Here is a 20997-nt window from a genome sequence, read left to right as displayed (position 1 = left end):
CCAATCAGCGCCGCGGAAGCCCTGCAGGAGCGGAGCGGGCGGCCCCGTGCGGCCCCTCAGAGCCGGGGCGGCGGCGGCGGCGAAGATGGCGGCGGCGGACGGCGACGATTCGCTTTACCCCATCGCGGTGCTCATCGACGAGCTCCGCAACGAGGACGTGCAGGTACCGCTACCGGGGCCTCGCCGCGATACCCCCGGCGCCTTTCCGGCGTTTCGGGGCCCCTTCCGTGGCCACCGGGGCCCGGCCGCCATCGCCGCAGGTCCGCGGCCCCGGTGCTGATGGCCGCCATGAGACGGCGGCGCTGATTGGTTGAGGCGGCCCGGTCCCCTCAGGCGGGGGCGAATGGACGCCGGCGTTACATATCTAGGGCGGTTGGGGGGGTTGCGGTGAAAGGCGCGTTCTGATTGGCTGGAGGGGCGATTTGGGTTTGTAACGCGCGTTTTGATTGGTCGGCAGCGCTCGGCGAGGGGGGAGGGAATCTGCCCCACCCGCCGCAGCGCCCCCTAGCGGCGGGGCAGCGCGGCTCCCTCCTCGCCGCAGCCAATGGCAGCGCGAGGCCGCGGCAGCGCCGCTCTCCATTGGCTGCCGCCTGCATGGGCGGGGCTTAGCGGAGCCAATCGGAGCCCTCCTCTCTGCCGCGACGCCGCTGCAGAGCCATGAGACGCTGCTCCTGATTGGCCGCGGCCGGTTGTGGGCGGGGTTTCCTCATGAGGGGGGCGATTCCCGCCTTTTTTTCCCCTACATTTTCCCAAATTTTCCTGATTTTCCCCCATTTTCCCCTCCCAGCTGCGCCTCAACAGCATCAAGAAGCTCTCAACCATCGCGCTGGCGCTGGGCGTGGAGCGAACCCGCAGCGAGCTCCTCCCTTTCCTCACCGGTACCAAAATTTGCTGGGAAGGCCCCAGAATTTGAGGGGAAATTCCCAAAATTTGAGGGCAAATTCCCAAAATTTGAGGGGAAACTCCCAAAATTTGGGGGGGAGGAGTCCCCAAATCCATGTGGGGGTGGGGAGGTCACAAAATTCCTTGGGAAATGCTAAAAATCGCCCGGATTTTGGATTGTGGGTGGGGTTTGGTGGAGGTGGGCGGGGCTTGGGGGTGATTGACAGGTGTCAGGGGGCCAGGTGAGTGACAGGTGTGTCACCTGTGCGGTCACAGACACCATCTACGATGAGGACGAGGTGCTGCTGGCCCTGGCAGAGCAGTTGGGCACCTTCACCGCCCTCGTGGGGGGACCTGAGTTCGTGCACTGCCTGCTGGTAGGAGAAAAACTCACCTGGGGGGGTAAAAACTCACCTGGGGGGGCAAAAACTCACCTGGGGGGGTAAAAACACACCTGGGGGGGGTAAAAACTCACCTGGGGGGGTAAAAACACACCTGGGGAACTCCGCAACACACCTGAGGGGGGCAAAAAATACATCTGGGGAACACCTGGGTGGATAAAAACTCACCTGGGGGGGTAAAAACTCACCTGGGGGGGTAAAAACTCACCTGGGGAACCCCGAAACACACCTGGGGGGGGCAAAAAATACAGCTGGGGAACACCTGGGTGGATAAAAACTCACCTGGGGGGGTAAAAACTCACCTGGGGGGGTAAAAACTCACCTGGGGAACCCCAAAACTCACCTGGGGGTAAAAACTCACCTGGGGAACACCTCGGGGGGTCAAAAACCACACCAGGGGTCAAGAACACACCTGGAGGGGACAAGAACACACCTGGAGGGGACAAGAACACACCTGGGGGGATTAAAACACACCTGGGGAAGCTTAAAACACACCTGCAGAACATCAAAGCTCACCTGGGCAGGGCTAAAACACACCCCCTGTCCATCTGTCCATCCTGTGTCCATCTGACCGTGCTGTGTCCATCTGGCTATCCTGTGTCCATCTGTCCATGCCATGTTCCTCTGTCCATCCCACGTCTGTCTGACCACCCTGTGTCCATCTGACCATCCTGTGTCCATCTGGCTATGCTGTGTCCATCTGAACACCCCGTGTCCATCTGACCACCCTGTGTCCATCTGATCACCTGTGTCCATCTGTCCATCCCATGTTCCTCTGTCCATCCTGTGTCCATCTGCCCACCCTGTGTCCATCTGACCGCCTTGTGTCCATCTGTCCATCCTGTGTCCACCTGTCCACCCTGTGTCCATCTGTCCACCCTGTGTCCATCTGACCACCCTGTGTCCATCTGTCCATGCCACGTTCCTCTGTCCATGCCATGTTCCTCTGTCCACCCTGTGTCCATCTGTCCACCCTGAGTTCATCTGACCACCCCGTGTCCATCTGAACACCCCGTGTCCATCTGTCCATGCCATGTTCCTCTGTCCATCCTGTGTCCATCTGTTCATCCTGTGTCCATCTGTCCATCCCGTGTCCATCTGATCACCTGTGTCCATCTGTCCATGCCATGTTCCTCTGTCCACCCCGTGTCCATCTGCCCACCCCGTGTCCACCTGCCCACTCACTGTCCCCTCGATGTCCCCCCGCAGCCGCCGCTGGAGAGCCTGGCCACGGTGGAGGAGACGGTGGTGCGGGACAAGGCGGTGGAGTCGCTGCGGGCCGTGTCCACCTGTCAGCCCCGTGTCCACCTGTCCATCCCACATCCCTCTGTCCATCCCCTGTCCATCTGCCCATCCTGTGTCCACCTGACCACACCGTGTCCATCTGCCCACCCAGTGTCCACCTGCCCACTCACTGTCCCCTCGATGTCCCCCCGCAGCCGCCGCTGGAGAGCCTGGCCACGGTGGAGGAGACGGTGGTGCGGGACAAGGCGGTGGAGTCGCTGCGGGCCGTGTCCCACGAGCACTCGCCGCCGGACCTCGAGGGTCACTTCGTGCCGCTGGTCAAGCGCCTGGCCGGGGGCGACTGGTTCACGTCGCGCACCTCGGCCTGCGGGCTCTTCAGCGTCTGCTACCCGCGCGTCTCCAGCCCCGTCAAGGCCGAGCTGCGCCAGTGAGTGACCGCCGGCCTGGGGGAGGGGTCACTGGGGTGACCAGTCTGTCCGTGGGGTCATCGGGGTGACCATGGGGTCAGTGGGGTGACCATGGGGTCAGTAGGGTGACCATGGGGTCATCGGGGTGACCATGGGGTCATTGAGGTGACCAATCCATCATTGGGGTGACCAGTCTGTCCTTGGGGTCGTCGGGGTGACCATGGGGTCAGTGGGGTGACCACGGGGTCAGTGGGGTGACCAATCCATCATTGGGGTGACCAGTCCATCATTGGGGACATCGGGGTGACCACGGGGTCAGTGGGGTGACCATGGGGTCATCGGGGTGACCATGGGGTCATTGAGGTGACCAATCCATCCTTGGGGTCAGTGGGGTGACCACGGGGTCATTCAGGTGACCAATCCATCCTTGGGGTCACTGAGGTTGGTGTGAGGTCATCGGGGTGACCATGGGGTCGTTGAGGTGACCAATCTGTCCTTGGGGTCATTGAGGTGACCAATCCGTCCTTGGGGTCAGTGGGGTGACCATGGGGTCATCGGGGTGACCACGGGGTCAGTGGGGTGTCCATGGGGTCATTGAGGTGACCAGTCTGTCCTTGGGGTCATCGGGGTGACCATGGGGTCATTGGGGTGACCATGGGGTCGTTGAGGTGACCAATCCATCATTGGGGTGACCAGTCCATCCTTGGGGTCATCGGGGTGACCATGGGGTCAGTGGGGTGACCAATCCATCCTTGGGGTCATTGGGGTGACCATGGGGTCACTGGGGTGACCAATCCATCCTTGGGGACATCGAGGTGACCATGGGGTCATTGAGGTGGGTGTGAGGTCATTGGGGTGACCATGGGGTCATCGGGGTGACCATGGGGTCATTGAGGTGACCAATCTGTCCTTGGGGTCATCGGGGTGACCATGGGGTCAGTGGGGTGACCATGGGGTCGTTGGGGTGACCATGGGGTCAGTGGGGTGACCATGGGGTCGTTGGGGTGACCATGGGGTCAGTGGGGTGACCAGTCCATCCTTGGGGTCATCGGGGTGACCATGGGGTCATTGAGGTGGGTGTGAGGTCATTGGGGTGACCATGGGGTCAGTGGGGTGACCATGGGGTCACTGAGGTGACCAGTCCGTCCTTGGGGTCATCGGGGTGACCATGGGGTCGTTGGGGTGACCAGTCCATCCTTGGGGTCAGTGGGGTGACCATGGGGTCATTGAGGTGACCAGTCCATCCTTAGGGTCACTGGGGTGACCATGGGGTCATCGGGGTGACCACGGGGTCAGTGGGGTGACCATGGGGTCATTGAGGTGACCAATCCGTTCTTGGGGTCATTGAGGTGACCATGGGGTCATTGGGGTGACCAGTCTGTCCTTGGGGTCATCGGGGTGACCATGGGGTCAGTGGGGTGACCATGGGGTCAGTTGGGTGACCAATCCATCCTTGGGGTCATTGGGGTGACCATGGGGTCAGTGGGGTGACCAATCCGTCCTTGGGGTGACCAGTCCGTCCTTGGGGTCATCGGGGTGACCACGGGGTCATTGAGGTGACCAATCCATCCTTGGGGTCACTGGGGTGACCAGTCTGTCCTTGGGGTCATCGGGGTGACCATGGGGTTGTTGAGGTGGCCAATCCATCCTTGGGGACATCGGGGTGACCATGGGGTCAGTGGGGTGACCACGGGGTCGTTCAGGTGACCTGTCCCTCCTTGGGGTCATTGAGGTGGGTGTGAGGTCATTGGGGTGACCATGGGGTCAGTGGGGTGACCAGTCCATCCTTGGGGTCAGTGGGGTGGGGTTGGGGTCACTGGGGTGACCACAGGGTCACCTGTCCATCCTTGAGGCCATTCAGGTGATCACGGGGCCACCAACCCGTCCCTGGTGTCCTCAGCTCCATCCCGGGGTCACCAACGCACCCCAGGTGTGCCCAGGTGCACCCCAGGTGCCCCTCAGGTGCCCCCCAGGTGTGCCCAGGTGACACCCAGGTGTGCCCGCAGGTACTTCCGGAACCTGTGCTCGGACGACACGCCCATAGGTGCCCCCCAGGTGTACTCAGGTGCCCCCCAGGTGTACTCAGGTGCCCCCCAGCTGTAGCCAGGTGCCCCCCAGGTGTGCCCAGGTGCCCCTCAGGTGCCCCCCAGGTGTGCCCGCAGGTACTTCCGGAACCTGTGCTCGGACGACACGCCCATAGGTGACCCTTAGGTGTATCTAGATGACCCTTAGGTGTACCCAGGTGTATTCAGGTGCCCCCCAGGTGTGCCCAGGTGTGCCCGCAGGTACATCCGGAACCTGTGCTCGGACGACACGCCCATGGGTGACCCTTAGGTGTACCTAGATGACCCTTAGGTGTACCCAGGTGTATTCAGGTGCCCCCCAGGTGTGCCCAGGTAACCCAGGTGTGCCCGCAGGTACTTCCGGAACCTGCGCTGGGACGACACGCCCATGGGTGACCCTTAGGTGTACCTAGATGACCCTTAGGTGTACCCAGGTGTATTCAGGTGCCCCCCAGGTGTGCCCAGGTAACCCAGGTGTGTCCGCAGGTACTTCCGGAACCTGCGCTCGGACGACACGCCCATAGGTGACCCTTAGGTGTACCTAGGTGACCCTGAGCCATACCCAGGTGTGCCCGGGTGCCCCCCAGGTGTGCCCAGGTAACCCAGGTGTGCCCGCAGGTACTTCCGGAACCTGTGTGCAGACGACACACCCATAGGTGACCCTTAGGTGTACTCAGGTGCCCCCCAGCTGTAGCCACTTGCCCCTCAGGTGTGCCCAGGTGCCCCCCAGGTGCCCCCCAGGTGTGCCCGCAGGTACTTCCGGAACCTGTGCTGGGACGACACGCCCATAGGTGACCCTTAGGTGTACCTAGGTGACCCTGAGCCATACCCAGGTGTATTCAGGTGCCCCCCAGGTGTGCCCAGGTGACACCCAGGTGTGCCCGCAGGTACTTCCGGAACCTGTGCTCGGACGACACGCCCATGGTGCGGCGCGCGGCCGCCTCCAAGCTAGGCGAGTTCGCCAAGGTGCTGGAGCTGGAGCACGTCAAGAGCGAGATCATCCCCATGTTCTCCAACCTGGCCTCCGACGAGCAGGTACGGCGCACCTGGCGCACCTGGGCACACCTGGGCACACCTGGGCGGCACCTGGGGGGGGCTTGGGGTGGTTGGGGGTGGGTTTGGGCACACCTGGGGGGGACTGGGGGGCAGCTGGGAGCAGCTGGGGGTTACCTGTGCACACCTGGAGGTCACCTGGACATTCTTGTGGGCACCTGGGGGTGGCTGGGGACACCTGAGGAACAGCTGGGGGGCACCTGGGCACACCTGGGGGGGGTCTGGGCTCTCCTGGGGGACATCTGGGGGCACCTGGAGGTTACCTGGGCACACCTGTGCCTCACCTGTGCGCACCTGCGCAGGACTCGGTGCGGCTGCTGGCGGTGGAGGTGTGCACATGGTGGGGGTGGGGGGTCACCTGGGGGTTACCTCAGGGTTACCTGTGGCTCATTTGGGGCTCGCCTGTGCACACCTGAGCACACCTGTGGCACACCTGTGCACACCTGTGTGCAGAACTCAGTGCGGCTGCTGGCCATAGAAGCATTCGTAGCGGGAGTCACCTGGGGGATTACCTGGGGGCTCACCTGGGGGTTACCTCAGGGTTACCTCAGGGTTACCTGTGTCTCATGTGGGGTTCACCTGAGCACTCCTGTGCACACCTGTGCACACCTGTGCACACCTGTGTGCAGAACTCAGTGCGACTGCTGGCCATAGAAGCATTCATAGCGGGAGTCACCTGGGGGATTACCTGGGGGGTCACTTGGGGGTTACCTCAGGGTTACCTGTGTCTCATTTGGGGCTCACCTGAGCTCACCTGAGCACACCTGAGCACACCTGTGCACACCTGTGCACACCTGCGCAGGACTCGGTGCGGCTGCTGGCGGTGGAGGCGTGCACATGGTGGGGGGTGATCACTTGGGGGTTACCTGGGGGTTACCTGTGTCTCTTTTGGGGCTCACCTGAGCACACCTGTGGCTCACCTGTGCGCACCTGGGCAGGACTCGGTGCGGCTGCTGGCGGTGGAGGCGTGCACATGGGGGTGGGCGATCACTTGGGGGTTACCTGGGGGTTACCTGTGGCTCATTTGGGGCTCACCTGAGGACACCTGTGCCACACCTGTGCACACCTGTGCAGGACTTAGTGCGGCTGCTGGCGGTGGAGGCGTGCACATGGTGGGGGGTGATCACTTGGGGGTTACTTGGGGGTTACCTGTGGCTCATTTGGGGCTCACCTGAGCACACCTGTGCACACCTGTGCGCACCTGCATGCAGAACTCAGTGCGGCTGCTGGCCATAGAAGCATTCATAGAGGGAGTCACCTGGGGGATTACCTGGGGGGTCATTTGGGGGTTACCTCAGGGTTACCTGTGTCTCATTTGGGGCTCACCTGAGCACACCTGTGCACACCTGTGCAGGACTCAGTGTGGCTGCTGGCGGTGGAGGCGTGCACATGGTGGGGGGGGTCACCTGGGGGTTACCTCAGGGTTACCTGTGTCTCATTTGGGGCTCACCTGAGCACACCTGTGGCTCACCTGTGCTCACCTGGGCAGGACTCTGTGCGGCTGCTGGCGGTGGAGGCGTGCGTGAGCATCGCGCAGCTGCTGCCGCAGGAGGAGCTGGAGGGGCTGGTGATGCCCACGCTGCGCCAGGCGGCCGAGGACAAGTCCTGGCGCGTGCGCTACATGGTGGCCGACAAGTTCACCGAGGTGAGCGCACCTGGGCGCACCTGGGCACACCTGGGCACACCTGGTGGGGGGTTCTGGGGAGGTTTGGGAGGGGTTTGGGGGGGGGGGTTGGGGGGTTTGGAAAGTCTTAGAGATGTTTGGGGACACATCTGGGTGCACCTGGGCACACCTGGGCGCACCTGGGCACACCTGGGCACACCTGGGGGGGGTTCTGGGGAGGTTTGGGATGGGTTTGGGGGGGGTTGGGAGGGTTTGGGAGGGTTTGGAAAGTCTTAGAGGTGTTTGGGGGCACACCTGGGCACACCTGGACACACCTGGGCACACCTGGGCACACCTGGGCACACCTGGTGGGGGGTTCTGGGGAGGTTTGGGATGGGTTAGGGGGGGTTTGGGAGGGTTTGGAAACTCTTAGAGGTGTTTGGGGACACACCTGGGCACACCTGGACACACCTGGGCACACCTGGACGCACCTGGGGGCACCTGGGGGGGGGTTCTGGGGAGGTTTGGGATGGGTTTGGGGGGATTTGGGAGGGTTTGGGAACTGTAGAAGACATCTGGGCACACACCTGGACACACCTGGACGCACCTGGGCACACCTGGGCGCACCTGGACGCACCTGGGGGCACCTGGGGGTGGGTTCTGGGGAGGTTTGTGGGGGTTGGGATGGGTCTGGGGGTGTTTGGGAACTCTGGGGGACATTTGGGGACACACCTGGGCACACCTGGACACACCTGGGCGGCGTCCCCGCAGCTGCAGCGCGCCGTGGGCCCCGAGATCACCAAGACCGACCTGGTGGGCGCCTTCCAGAGCCTGATGAAGGACTGCGAGGCCGAGGTGCGCGCCGCCGCCTCCCACAAGGTCAAAGGTCAGCGCCCACCTGTGCCGGGGGCCGCCCACCTGTCCTTGGGGTCCCCAAGCCGGTTTTGGTGGGTTTTGACCCAAATTTGGCATCCCCAGAGTTCTGTGAGAACCTGTCCCCCGACTGCCGCGAGGCCGTGATCATGGGCCAGATCCTGCCCTGCATCAAGGTGAGCACCTGGGCACACCTGGGCACACCTGGGCACACCTGGGCATACCTGGGGGCACCTGGGCACACCTGGGGATACACTTGGGGGCACCTGGGAACACCTGGGGGCACCTGGGCACACCTGGGGATACACCTGGGCACACCTGGGGGCACCTGGGGGCACCTGGGCACACTTGGGGATACACCTGGGCACACCTGGGCACATTTGGGGTATACCTGGGAACACCTGGGCACATTTGGGATACACCTGGGGGCACCTGGGGGCATCTGGGGTACACCTGGGAACACTTGGGGGCACCTGGGCACACTTTGGATACACCTGGGCACACCTGGGGGTACCTGGGCACACTTGGGGCACACCTGGAGCACACCTGGGCACACCTGGGTACACCTGGGGGCACCTGGGCACACCTGGGGATACACCTGGGCACACCTGGGGGTACCTGGGCACACTTGGGGATACACCTGGGCGCACCTGGGCACATTTGGGATACACCTGGGCACACCTGGGAACACCTGGGCACACTTGGGATACACCTGGGCACACCTGGGGATACACCTGGGGGGCACCTGGGAACAACTGGGGGCACCTGGGACACACCTGGGAACACTTGGGATACACCTGGGCACACCTGGGACACACCTGAGGGCACCTGGGCACACCTGGGATACACCTGGCCACACCTGGAGTGGAGGAGCTATGCTGGGGACACACCTGGGGACACCTTGGGGTGGTGGGACTCACCTGGGCACACCTGGGGTGGTGGGACTCACCTGGACACACCTGGGCACGCCTCGGGGTCACACCTGGGGTGGTGTACCACTCTGGGAACACCTTTGGTCACCTCCTGGCGGCCTCGGAGCCACCGCGAGGCTCCCCCCCGAGGCCAGGTGAGCTCACCTGTGGCACCTGGGCAGGAGCTGGTGTCGGACGCCAACCAGCACGTGAAGTCGGCGCTGGCCTCGGTGATCATGGGGCTGTCCCCGATCCTGGGCAAGGACAACACGGTGGAGCACCTGCTGCCCCTGTTCCTGGCACAGCTCAAGGACGAGGTGAGCGCACCTGGGCACACCTGGGCACACACCTGGGCACACCTGTAACACTGCTGGGTACACACAGAAACACATGGGGGTACACCTGGGCACACCTGCTGCCCCTGTTCCTGGCACAGCTCAAGGACGAGGTGAGCGCACCTGGGCACACCTGGGCACACCTGGGCACACCTGTAACACTGCTGGGTACACCTCAGAACAAATGGGGTTACATGGGGGTACACCTGGGCACAGCTGGGCACACCTGGGCACACACAGAAACACATGGGGGTATACCTGGGCACACCTGCTGCCCCTGTTCCTGGCACAGCTCAAGGACGAGGTGAGCGCACCTGGGCACACCTGGGCACACAGAGACACAGAAATAAACGGGGCACACCTGGGCACACACCTGGGCACACCTGGGAACACCTGGATACACACAGAAACACATGGGGGCACACCTGGGCACACACCTGGGCACACCTGGGCACACAACGCGTTCCCAGTGTTTTTGCAGTTCCCCCTAGTGGCGGGTTTGTGAACTGCAGCTTCCTCCAGTAAATCCCAGTATAAACCAGTGCCCTCCCAGTGCCCTCCCAGTCCCTCCCAGTGCCTCCCAGTGTGTCCCAGTCCCTCCCAATCCCCTCCCAGTAACTCCCAGTCCCTCCCAGTCCCCTCCCAGTCTCTCCCAGTCCCTCCCAGTTTGATCCCAGTCCCTCCCAATCCCCTCCCAGTCCCTCCCAGTCCCTCCCAATCCCCTCCTACTCCCTCCCAGTCCCTCCCAGTCCCTCCCAGTGCCCTCCCAGTCCCCTCCCAGTGCCCTCCCAGTGCCCTGCCAGTGTGTCCCAGTCACTCCCAGTGCCCTCCCAGTAACTCCCAGTCCCTCCCAGTCCCTCCCAGTTCCTCCCAGTGCCCTCCCAGTCCCTCCCAGTCCCTCCCAGTCCCTCCCAGTGCCCTCCCACTGCCCTCCCACTCCCTCCCAGTCCCTCCCAGTCCCTCCCAGTGCCCTCCCAGTCCCCCCCAGTGCCTCCCAGTGCCCTCCCAGTCCATCCCAGTCCCTCCCAGTCCCTCCCAGTCCCTCCCAGTCCCCTCCCAGTGCCTCCCAGTCCCTCCCAGTCCCTCCCAGTCCCTCCCAGTCCCCTCCCAGTCCCTCCCAGTGCCCTCCCAGTCCCCTCCCCATCCCTCCCAGTCCCTCCCAGTGCCTCCCAGTGCCCTCCCAGTGCCCTCCCAGTGCCCTCCCAGTGCCTCCCAGTGCCCTCCCAGTGTGTCCCAGTCCCTCCCAGTCCCTCCCAGTGCCCTCCCAGTCCCCTCCCAGTCCCTCCCAGTCTCTCCCAGTGCCTCCCAGTCCCTCCTAGTCCCTCCCAGTGCCTCCCAGTCACTCCCAATGCCCTCCCAATCCCTCCCAGTCCCTCCCAATGCCCTCCCAGTCCCTCCCACTCCCTCCCAGTCCCTTCCAGTCCCTCCCAGTCCCCTCCCAGCCCCTCCCAGTCCCCTCCCAGTCCCTCCCAGTCTCTCCCAGTCCCTCCCAGTGCCCTCCCAGTCCCTCCCAGTCCCTCCCAGTCCCTCCCAGTCCCTCCCAGTCCCTCCCAGTCCCCTCCCAGTCCCTCCCAGTCCCTCCCAGTAACTCCCAGTCCCTCCCAGTGCCCCGAGGTGCGGCTGAACATCATCTCCAACCTGGACTGCGTGAACGAGGTGATCGGCATCCGGCAGCTCTCGCAGTCGCTGCTGCCGGCCATCGTCGAGCTGGCCGAGGACGCCAAGTGGAGAGTGCGGCTGGCCATCATCGAGTACATGCCGCTGCTGGCCGGCCAGCTGGTCAGACTGGGAGGCACTGGGAGGGACTGGGAGGGGGCTGGGAGGGGACTGGGATGGACTGGGATGGACTGGGAGGGACTGGGAGAAGAGTGGAGCAGTGTATGGGGTACTGGAGTGGAGTAACGGATTCCTATGGGGGAACTGGGATGGAGTGGGAGGGGACTGGGAGGGACTGGGATGGACTGGGAGGGACTGGGAGGGCACTGGGAGGGACTGGGAGGGGATTGGGAGGGACTGGGAGGGACTGGGAGGGACTGGGAGGAAGCTGCAGTTCACAAAGCCGCCACCAGAGGGAGCTGCGAAAATGCTGGGAATGCATTGGGGGGACTGGGAGTTACTGGGAGGGACTGGGAGGGCAGTGGGAGGGACTGGGAGTCACTGGGAGGGACTGGGAGGGGACTGGGAGGGGGCTGGGAGGGACTGGGGGGGACTGGGATATACTGGGAGGGACTGGGAGAAGAGTGGAGCAGTGTACGGGGCACTGGTGTGGAGTAACGGATTCCTATGGGCTTCTGTGGGGGCACTGGGATGGACTGGGATATACTGGGAGGGACTGGGATATACTGGGAGAGGGTTCTGGTGTGTGCGGCTGGCCATCATCGAGTACATGCCGCTGCTGGCCGGCCAGCTGGTCAGACTGGGAGGCACTGGGAGGGACTGGGAGGGGGCTGGGAGGGACTGGGAGGGACTGGGATATACTGGGAGAAGAGTGGAGCAGCGTATGAGGCACTAGGGTGGAGTTAGAGCTTCGTATGGGGGAACTGGGATGGACTGGGAGGGGACTGGGATATACTGGGAGGGGACTGGGATGGACTGGGAGGCACTGGGATGGACTGGGAGGGGGCTGGGAGGGACTGGGATGGACTGGGAGGCACTGGGAGGGACTGGGAGGGGACTGGGAGGGACTGGGAGGGACTGGGAGAAGAGTGGAGCAGTGTACGGGGCACTGGTGTGGAGTAACGGATTCCTATGGGGGAACTGGGATGGACTGGGAGGGGACTGGGATGGACTGGGAGGGACTGGGAGGGACTGGGAGGGACTGGGAGAAGAGTGGAGCAGTGTATGGGGTACTGGAGTGGAGTAACGGATTCCTATGGGGGAACTGGGATGGAGTGGGAGGGGACTGGGAGGCACTGGGAGGGGACTGGGAGGCACTGGGAGGGGGCTGGGAGGGACTGGGAGGGACTGGGAGGGACTGGGATATACTGGGAGGGGGTTCTGGTGTGTCCGGCTGGCCATCATTGAGTACATGCCGCTGCTGGCCGGCCAGCTGGTCAGACTGGGAGGCACTGGGAGGGACTGGGAGGGGGCTGGGAGGGACTGGGAGGGGGTTCTGGGAGGGGGCTGGGAGGGACTGGGATATACTGGGAGGGGGCTGGGAGGGGCTGGGATGGACTGGGATGGACTGGGAGGGACTGGGAGGGACTGGGAGAAGAGTGGAGCAATGTACGGGGCACTGGTGTGGAGTAACGGATTTGTATGGGGGAACTGGGATGGACTGGGAAGGACTGGGAGGGGGCTGGGAGGGACTGGGAGGCACTGGGAGGGAACTGGGAGGGACTGGGAGGGACTGGGGGGGACTGGGGGGCACTGGGAGGGCACTGGGAGGGACTGGGAGGGGACTGGGATGGACTGGGAGTTACTGGGATGGACTGGGAGTTACTGGGAGGGACTGGGATGGACTGGGATGGACTGGGAGGGACTGGGAGAAGAGTGGAGCAGTGTATGGGGCACTGGAGTGGAGTAACGGATTCCTATGGGGGAACTGGGATGGACTGGGATGGATTGGAAGGGGACTGGGATGGACTGGGAGGCACTGGGAGGGACTGGGAGGGACTGGGATGGACTGGGAGGGACTGGGATATACTGGGAGGAGTTTGCTCTCCCTGATCCATACTGGTTTATGTGGCTGTGTACTGGTTTATACTGGTGTGTACTGGTTTATACTGGTTTCAACTGGTCTGGAGCGACCTAGGTTGCTTTATGCTGGTCCATACTGGTTTATACTGGTTTATACTGGTCCTTACTGGTGTCTCTGCCCCTCCCCAGGGCGTGGAGTTCTTCGATGAGAAACTGAACTCGCTCTGCATGGCCTGGCTGGTGGATCACGGTACTGGGAGGGACTGGGAGGGACTGGGAGGGACTGGGAGGGACTGGGAGGGGACTGGGAGGGACTGGGAGGGACTGGGAGGGGACTGGGATGGACTGGGATCAAACTGGGAGGGACTGGGATGGACTGGGAGGGGACTGGGATGGACTGGGAGGGGACTGGGAGGGACTGGGAGGGACTGGGAGGGACTTGGAGGGGACTGGGATGGACTGGGGGGGACTGGGATGGACTGGGAGGGACTGGGAGGGACTGGGGGGGACTGGGATGGACTGGGAGGGACTGGGATGGACTGGGATGGACTGGGAGGGACTGGGAGGGACTGGGAGGTACTGGGAGGGACTGGGAGGGGACTGGGAGGGACTGGGAGGGACTGGGAGGGACTGGGATGGACTGGGATGGACTGGGATGGACTGGGAGGGACTGGGATGGACTGGGAGGGACTGGGAGGGACTGGGATGGACTGGGATGGACTGGGAGGGACTGGGAGGGACTGGGAGGGACTGGGAGGGGACTGGGAGGGACTGGGAGGGAACTGGGTTCCAAGGGTGGGTGGTACTGGTGTGTACTGGTTTGTACTGGTCCGAACTGGTCTGAACTGGTTTGAACTGGTCTGTACTGGTTTATACTGGTCCGTACTGGTCTGTACTGGTCCGAACTGGTCCGTACTGCTCCATACTGGTTTATACTGGTCCGTACTGGTCCATACTGGTTTATACTAGTCCGTACTGGTCCATACTGGTCTGTACTGGTTTATACTGGTCCGTACTGGTCCATACTGGTCTGTACTGCTCCATACTGGTTTATACTGATGCGAACTGGTCTGTACTGGTCCGAACTGGTCCATATTGGCTTATACTGGTCCATACTGGTCTGTACTGGTCCGAACTGGTCCGTACTGCTCCATACTGGTTTATACTGGTCCGTACTGGTCCATACTGGTTTATACTAGTCCGTACTGGTCCATACTGGTCCGTACTGCTCCATACTGGTTTATACTGGTGCGAACTGGTCTGTACTGGTCCGAACTGGTCCATACTGGTTTATACTGGTCCATACTGGTCCGTACTGGTCCATACTGGTCCATACTGGTCCGTACTGGTTTATACTGGTCCATACCGGTCCATACTGGTCTGTACTGGTTTATACTGGTCCGTACTGGTCCGTACTGGTCCATACTGGTCCATACTGGTCCGTACTGGTTTATACTGGTCCATACCGGTCCGTACCGGTCCATACTGGTTTATACTGGTCTGTACCGGTCCATACTGGTTTATACTGGTCCATACCGGTCCATACTGGTCCGAACTGGTCCGCACTGGTTTCCCGCAGTGTACGCCATCCGCGAGGCCGCCACCAGTAACCTGCGCAAGCTGGTGGAGCGCTTCGGGCACACCTGGGCACAGGGCACCATCGTGCCCAAGGTGCTGGCCATGGCCGCCGACCCCAACTACCTGCACCGCATGACCACGCTCTTCTGCATCAACGTGGGTACCTGGGCACACACCTGGGCACACCTGGGCACACCTGGAGGGGATAGGAACACACCTGGGCACACACCTGGGCACACCTGGGGGGGATAGGAACACACCTGGGCACACCTGGGGGGATAGGAACACACCTGGGCACACACCTGGGCACACCTGGGCACAGGGCACCATCGTGCCCAAGGTGCTGGCCATGGCCGCCGACCCCAACTACCTGCACCGCATGACCACGCTCTTCTGCATCAACGTGGGTACCTGGGCACACCTGGGCACACACCTGGGCACACCTGGGGGGGATAGGAACACACCTGGGGGGGATAGGAACACACCTGGGCACACCTGGGCACACCTGGGCACACCTGGGGGGGATAGAACCACACCTGGGCACAAGTGTGGATGTCCCCAATCCTTGTCCTTGTCTTACCTTTCCCACCTGTTTCATCTTACCTGTGCCATCTCACCTGTCCATGTCTCACCTGTCCATGTCTCACCTGTCCATATCTCACCTGTCCATGTCTCACCTGTCCATGTCTCACCTGTCCATGTCTCACCTGTCTCACCTGTCCATGTCTCACCTGTCCCATCTCACCTGTCTCACCTGTGCAGGTGCTGTCGGAGGTGTGTGGCCAGGAGGTGACCACCACGCAGATGCTGCCCCTGGCCCATCACACCTGTCCCATCACACCTGTCCATGTCTCACCTGTCCATGTCTCACCTGTCCATGTCTCACCTGTCCATGTCTCACCTGTCCATATCTCACCTGTCCATATCTCACCTGTCCATGTCTCACCTGTCCCATCTCACCTGTCCATGTCTCACCTGTCCCATCACACCTGTCCCATCTCACCTGTCCATGTCTCACCTGTCCTTATCTCACCTGTCCATATCTCACCTGTCCCACCTCACCTGTCCATGTCTCACCTGTCCATGTCTCTCCTGTCCCATCTCACCTGTCTCACCTGTCTCACCTGTCTCACCTGTGCAGGTGCTGTCCGAGGTGTGTGGCCAGGAGGTGACCACCACGCAGATGCTGCCCCTGGCCCATCACACCTGTCTATGTCTCACCTGTCCCATCTCACCTGTCCATGTCTCACCTGTCCCATCACACCTGTCCATGTCTCACCTGTCCCATCACACCTGTCCATGTCTCACCTGTCCATGTCTCACCTGTCCCATCTCACCTGTCCATATCTCACCTGTCCCTGTCTCACCTGTCCATGTCTCACCTGTCCCATCTCACCTGTCCATATCTCACCTGTCCATGTCTCACCTGTCCATGTCTCACCTGTCCATATCTCACCTGTCCTTATCTCACCTGTCCATATCTCACCTGTCCATGTCTCACCTGTCCCATCACACCTGTCCATGTCTCACCTGTCCATATCTCACCTGTCCCATCACGCCTGTCCATATCTCACCTGTCCATGTCTCACCTGTCCCATCACACCTGTCCTCTCTCACCTGTCCATGTCTCACCTGTCCATGTCTCACCTGTCCATGTCTCACCTGTCCATGTCTCACCTGTCCCATCTCACCTGTCCATGTCTCACCTGTCCCATCACACCTGTCCATGTCTCACCTGCCCATGTCTCACCTGTCCCTGTCTCACCTGTCCCATCTCACCTGTCCATGTCTCACCTGTCCCATCACACCTGTCCATGTCTCACCTGTCCATGTCTCACCTGTCCATATCTCACCTGTCCATGTCTCACCTGTCCCATCTCACCTGTCCATGTCTCACCTGTCCCATCACACCTGTCCCATCTCACCTGTCCATGTCTCACCTGTCCTTATCTCACCTGTCCATATCTCACCTGTCCCACCTCACCTGTCCATGTCTCACCTGTCCATGTCTCACCTGTCCCATCTCACCTGTCCCATCTCACCTGTCCATGTCTCACCTGTCTCACCTGTGCAGGTGCTGTCGGAGGTGTGTGGCCAGGAGGTGACCACCACGCAGATGCTGCCCCTGGCCCATCACACCTGTCCATGTCTCACCTGTCCATGTCTCACCTGTCCATGTCTCACCTGTCTCACCTGTCTCACCTGTCTCACCTGTCTCACCTGTCTCACCTGTCTCACCTGTCTCACCTGTGCAGGTGCTGTCGGAGGTGTGTGGCCAGGAGGTGACCACCACGCAGATGCTGCCCCTGGCCCATCACACCTGTCCATGTCTCACCTGTCCATGTCTCACCTGTCCATGTCTCACCTGTCTCACCTGTCTCACCTGTCTCACCTGTCTCACCTGTCTCACCTGTCTCACCTGTCTCACCTGTCTCACCTGTGCAGGTGCTGTCGGAGGTGTGTGGCCAGGAGGTGACCACCACGCAGATGCTGCCCACCGTGCTGCGCATGGCCGCCGACGCCGTGGCCAACGTTCGCTTCAACGTGGCCAAGTCCCTGCAGCGCATCGGGCCCATCCTGGACAGCGGGTACTGGTTTATACTGGTTTATACTGGTTTGGACTGGGAGCACTGGTTTGGGCTGGTTTGGGCTGGTTTGTACTGGTTTTATTGGGTTATACTGGGTTATACTGGTTATACTGGTTTATACTGGTTAGACTGGTGTGCTGCAGCGCATCGGGCCCATCCTGGACAGCGGGTACTGGGTTATACTGGTTTATACTGGTTTGGACTGGGAGCACTGGTTTATACTGGTTTGGAGTGGTTTATACTGGGAGCACTGGTTTATACTGGTTTGGGCTGGTTTGGAGTGGTTTTATTGGGTTATAATGGGTTATACTGGGTTATACTGGTTATACTGGTGTGCTGCAGCGCATTGGGCCCATCCTGGACAGCGGGTACTGGTTTATACTGGTTTATACTGGTTTGGACTGGGAGCACTGGTTTGGGCTGGTTTGGAGTGGTTTGGGCTGGTTTGTACTGGTTATATTGGGTTATACTGGTTATACTGGTGTGCTGCAGCGCATCGGGCCCATCCTGGACAGCGGGTACTGGTTATACTGGTTTATACTGGTTTGGACTGGGAGCACTGGTTTGGGCTGGTTTGTACTGGTTTTATTGGGTTGAACTGGTTTGTACTGGTTTAGGTCTCATACCTGTCCTGCTTGTCCGTGTCCTACAGGTCTCACCTGTCCCACCTGTGCCTCAGCTGTCTCACCTGTCCATATCTCACCTGTCTGACCCTTACCTGTCCCACCTGTCCCTCACCTGTCCCATCTCACCTGTCCCATCTCACCTGTCCTATCTCACCTGTCCATATCTCACCTGTCCTCTCTCACCTGTCCATATCTCACCTGTCCTTATCTCACCTGTCCATATCTCACCTGTCCCATCTCACCTGTCCATATCTCACCTGTCCCACCTCACCTGTCCTTATCTCACCTGTCCCATCTCACCTGTCCATATCTCACCTGTCCCTCACCTGTCCATATCTCACCTGTCCAATCTCACCTGTCCCTCACCTGTCCCATCTCACCTGTCCATGTCTCACCTGTCCTATCTCACCTGTCCCTCACCTGTCCATATCTCACCTGTCCTTATCTCACCTGTCCTCTCTCACCTGTCCATATCTCACCTGTCCTATCTCACCTGTCCCATCTCACCTGTCCATATCTCACCTGTCCATATCTCACCTGTCCATATCTCACCTGTCCATATCTCACCTGTCCCACCTCACCTGTCCTTATCTCACCTGTCCCATCTCACCTGTCCATATCTCACCTGTCCATATCTCACCTGTCCATATCTCACCTGTCCCTCACCTGTCCCATCTCACCTGTCCATGTCTCACCTGTCCTATCTCACCTGTCCCTCACCTGTCCATATCTCACCTGTCCCACCTCACCTGTCCTTATCTCACCTGTCCATATCTCACCTGTCCTATCTCACCTGTCCTATCTCACCTGTCCATATCTCACCTGTCCATATCTCACCTGTCCATATCTCACCTGTCCATGTCTCACCTGTCCATATCTCACCTGTCTCACCTGTGGGTCTCTCACCTGTCGGTCTCACCTGTCCATCTCACCTGTCCATATCTCACCTGTCCTTATCTCACCTGTCGGTCTCACCTGTCCATCTCACCTGTCCCATCTCACCTGTCCATATCTCACCTGTCCATATCTCACCTGTCGGTCTCACCTGTATCTCACCTGTCCATATCTCACCTGTCCATATTTCACCTGTCCATATCTCACCTGTCCATATCTCACCTGTCCATATCTCACCTGTCCCATCTCACCTGTCCATATCTCACCTGTCCCACCTCACCTGTCCTTATCTCACCTGTCCATGTCTCACCTGTCTCACCTGTGGGTCTCACCTGTCTCACCTGTGGGTCTCTCACCTGTGGGTCTCACCTGTCTCACCTGCAGGACGCTGCAGACCGAGGTGAAGCCGGTGCTGGAGAAGCTGACGCAGGACCAGGACGTCGACGTCAAATACTTCGCTCAGGAGGCGCTGACAGGTGAGGGACACACCTGGGCACACCTGGGGAACACACCTGGGCACACCTGGGGACACACCTGGGATACCTGGGGATACACCTGGGCTACCTGGGGATACACCTGGGATACCTGGAGGGGAACCTGGGGACATCTGGGCACACCTGGGATATACCTGGGGGGACACCTGAGACAGCTAGGCACACCTGGGGGGAGGTTTGGGACACCTGGGCACACCTGGGGACACACCTGGGTACACCTGGGGATACACCTGGGATACCTGGAGGGGAACCTGGGGACATCTGGGAACACTTGGGATATACCTGGGATACCTGGGAGGGACACCTGAGACAGCTGGGCACACCTGGGGGGAGGTTTGGGACACCTGGGCACACCTGGGGGACACCTGGGATACTCGGGGACACCTGGGATGCACCTGGGGACACACCTGGGATACCTGGGACACACCTGGGCACACCTGGAGGGGAACCTGGGGACATCTGGGCACACCTGGGATATACCTGGGGGGACACCTGAGACAGCTAGGCACACCTGGGGGGAGGTTTGGGACACCTGGGCACACCTGGGGGACACCTGGGATACTTGGGGACACCTGGGATGCACCTGGGCACACCTGGGGGGGAATTTGGGACACCTGGGGGAACACCTGGGACTCTCTGGGGATACACCTGAGATAAACCTGGGCACACCTGAAGGGGAGATTTGGGCACACCTGGGGGGACAAAGAGGGGACACTGAGGGGCTTGGGTAGGGCGCTCAGGTGTGCCCAGGTGAGCTCAGGTGTGCCCAGGTGAGCTCAGGTGAGGCTCAGGTGTGCCGAGGTGAGCTCGGGTGTGCCCAGGTGAGCTCAGGTGAGGCTCAGGTGTGCCGAGGTGAGCTCGGGTGTGCCCAGGTGAGCTCAGGTGAGGCTCAGGTGTGCCCAGGTGAGCTCGGGTGTGCCCAGGTGAGCTCAGGTGTGCCCAGGTGAGCTCGGGTGTGCCCATGTGAGGCTCAGGTGTGCCCAGGTGAGCTCAGGTGAGGCTCAGGTGAGGCTCAGGTATGCCCAGGTGAGCTCAGGTGAGCTCAGGTGACGCCTCTCTCCCCTCCCCCGCAGTGCTGGCGCTGGCCTGACCCCCCCGGACCCCCCCGCATGTGACCGGCGCTGTGACCGCCCCTCCCCCACCCCAGGACGGTGCCACCCCTCCCCCCCATCCCCCCTTCCCCTCCCCCACCCCGCTGTTCATTCATTAACTCATTAATTATTAATTAACGATGATTTCGCCGTTAATAAAAACCACAACGAGGCTCCGGTGTCGTTTTTTTGGGGGAGGGGGGGGGAGGGGGAGGGGAGGGGCGGGCTCAGCGCGCGTCACGTGGTGCGAGACTTTAATTAAATCTTATTTTAATGAAATTTTAACGTTTTTCATTCATTTTTAAATTTAAAAC

General features: G+C 61.1%; 1 protein-coding gene and 1 long non-coding RNA gene across 3 annotated transcripts in view; one reads left to right on the top strand and one right to left on the bottom strand.

Moving 5' to 3' along the window:
• LOC132341383 (uncharacterized) overlaps positions 1–7871 on the bottom strand; it is a 62740-nt gene extending 54869 nt beyond the window's left edge. The window contains exon 1 of the long non-coding RNA XR_009490170.1: positions 7835–7871. This is a non-coding gene — a long non-coding RNA (uncharacterized LOC132341383). The remainder of the gene's footprint in view (positions 1–7834) is intronic.
• Positions 3–20856, top strand: PPP2R1A (protein phosphatase 2 scaffold subunit Aalpha). Of its 2 annotated transcripts, XM_059872918.1 has the most exons (15): positions 3–163; positions 788–878; positions 1159–1259; positions 2723–2955; positions 5886–6033; positions 7541–7696; positions 8426–8540; positions 8633–8703; positions 9621–9755; positions 11379–11552; positions 13602–13662; positions 14992–15146; positions 17436–17578; positions 19483–19574; positions 20666–20856. In XM_059872918.1, exons 1-15 carry the CDS (start codon positions 86–88, stop codon positions 20680–20682), a joined length of 1770 nt encoding a protein of 589 aa, XP_059728901.1. In that variant the 5' UTR covers positions 3–85; the 3' UTR covers positions 20683–20856. The 2 variants fall into 2 exon arrangements, 1 of the variants encoding a protein (XP_059728901.1); XR_009490169.1 differs by lacking the exons at positions 17436–17578; positions 19483–19574; positions 20666–20856 and adding an exon at positions 15753–15790 and having other exon boundaries at positions 14992–15393.
• Positions 20857–20997: the final 141 nt, after the last annotated feature.

Source organism: Haemorhous mexicanus, chromosome 39, assembly GCF_027477595.1.
Source record: "Haemorhous mexicanus isolate bHaeMex1 chromosome 39, bHaeMex1.pri, whole genome shotgun sequence".
NCBI lineage: Eukaryota > Metazoa > Chordata > Aves > Passeriformes > Fringillidae > Haemorhous > Haemorhous mexicanus.
The sequence above is the reverse complement of the archived record's forward strand: the minus strand, read 5'-3'. Positions and strand labels throughout refer to the sequence as shown.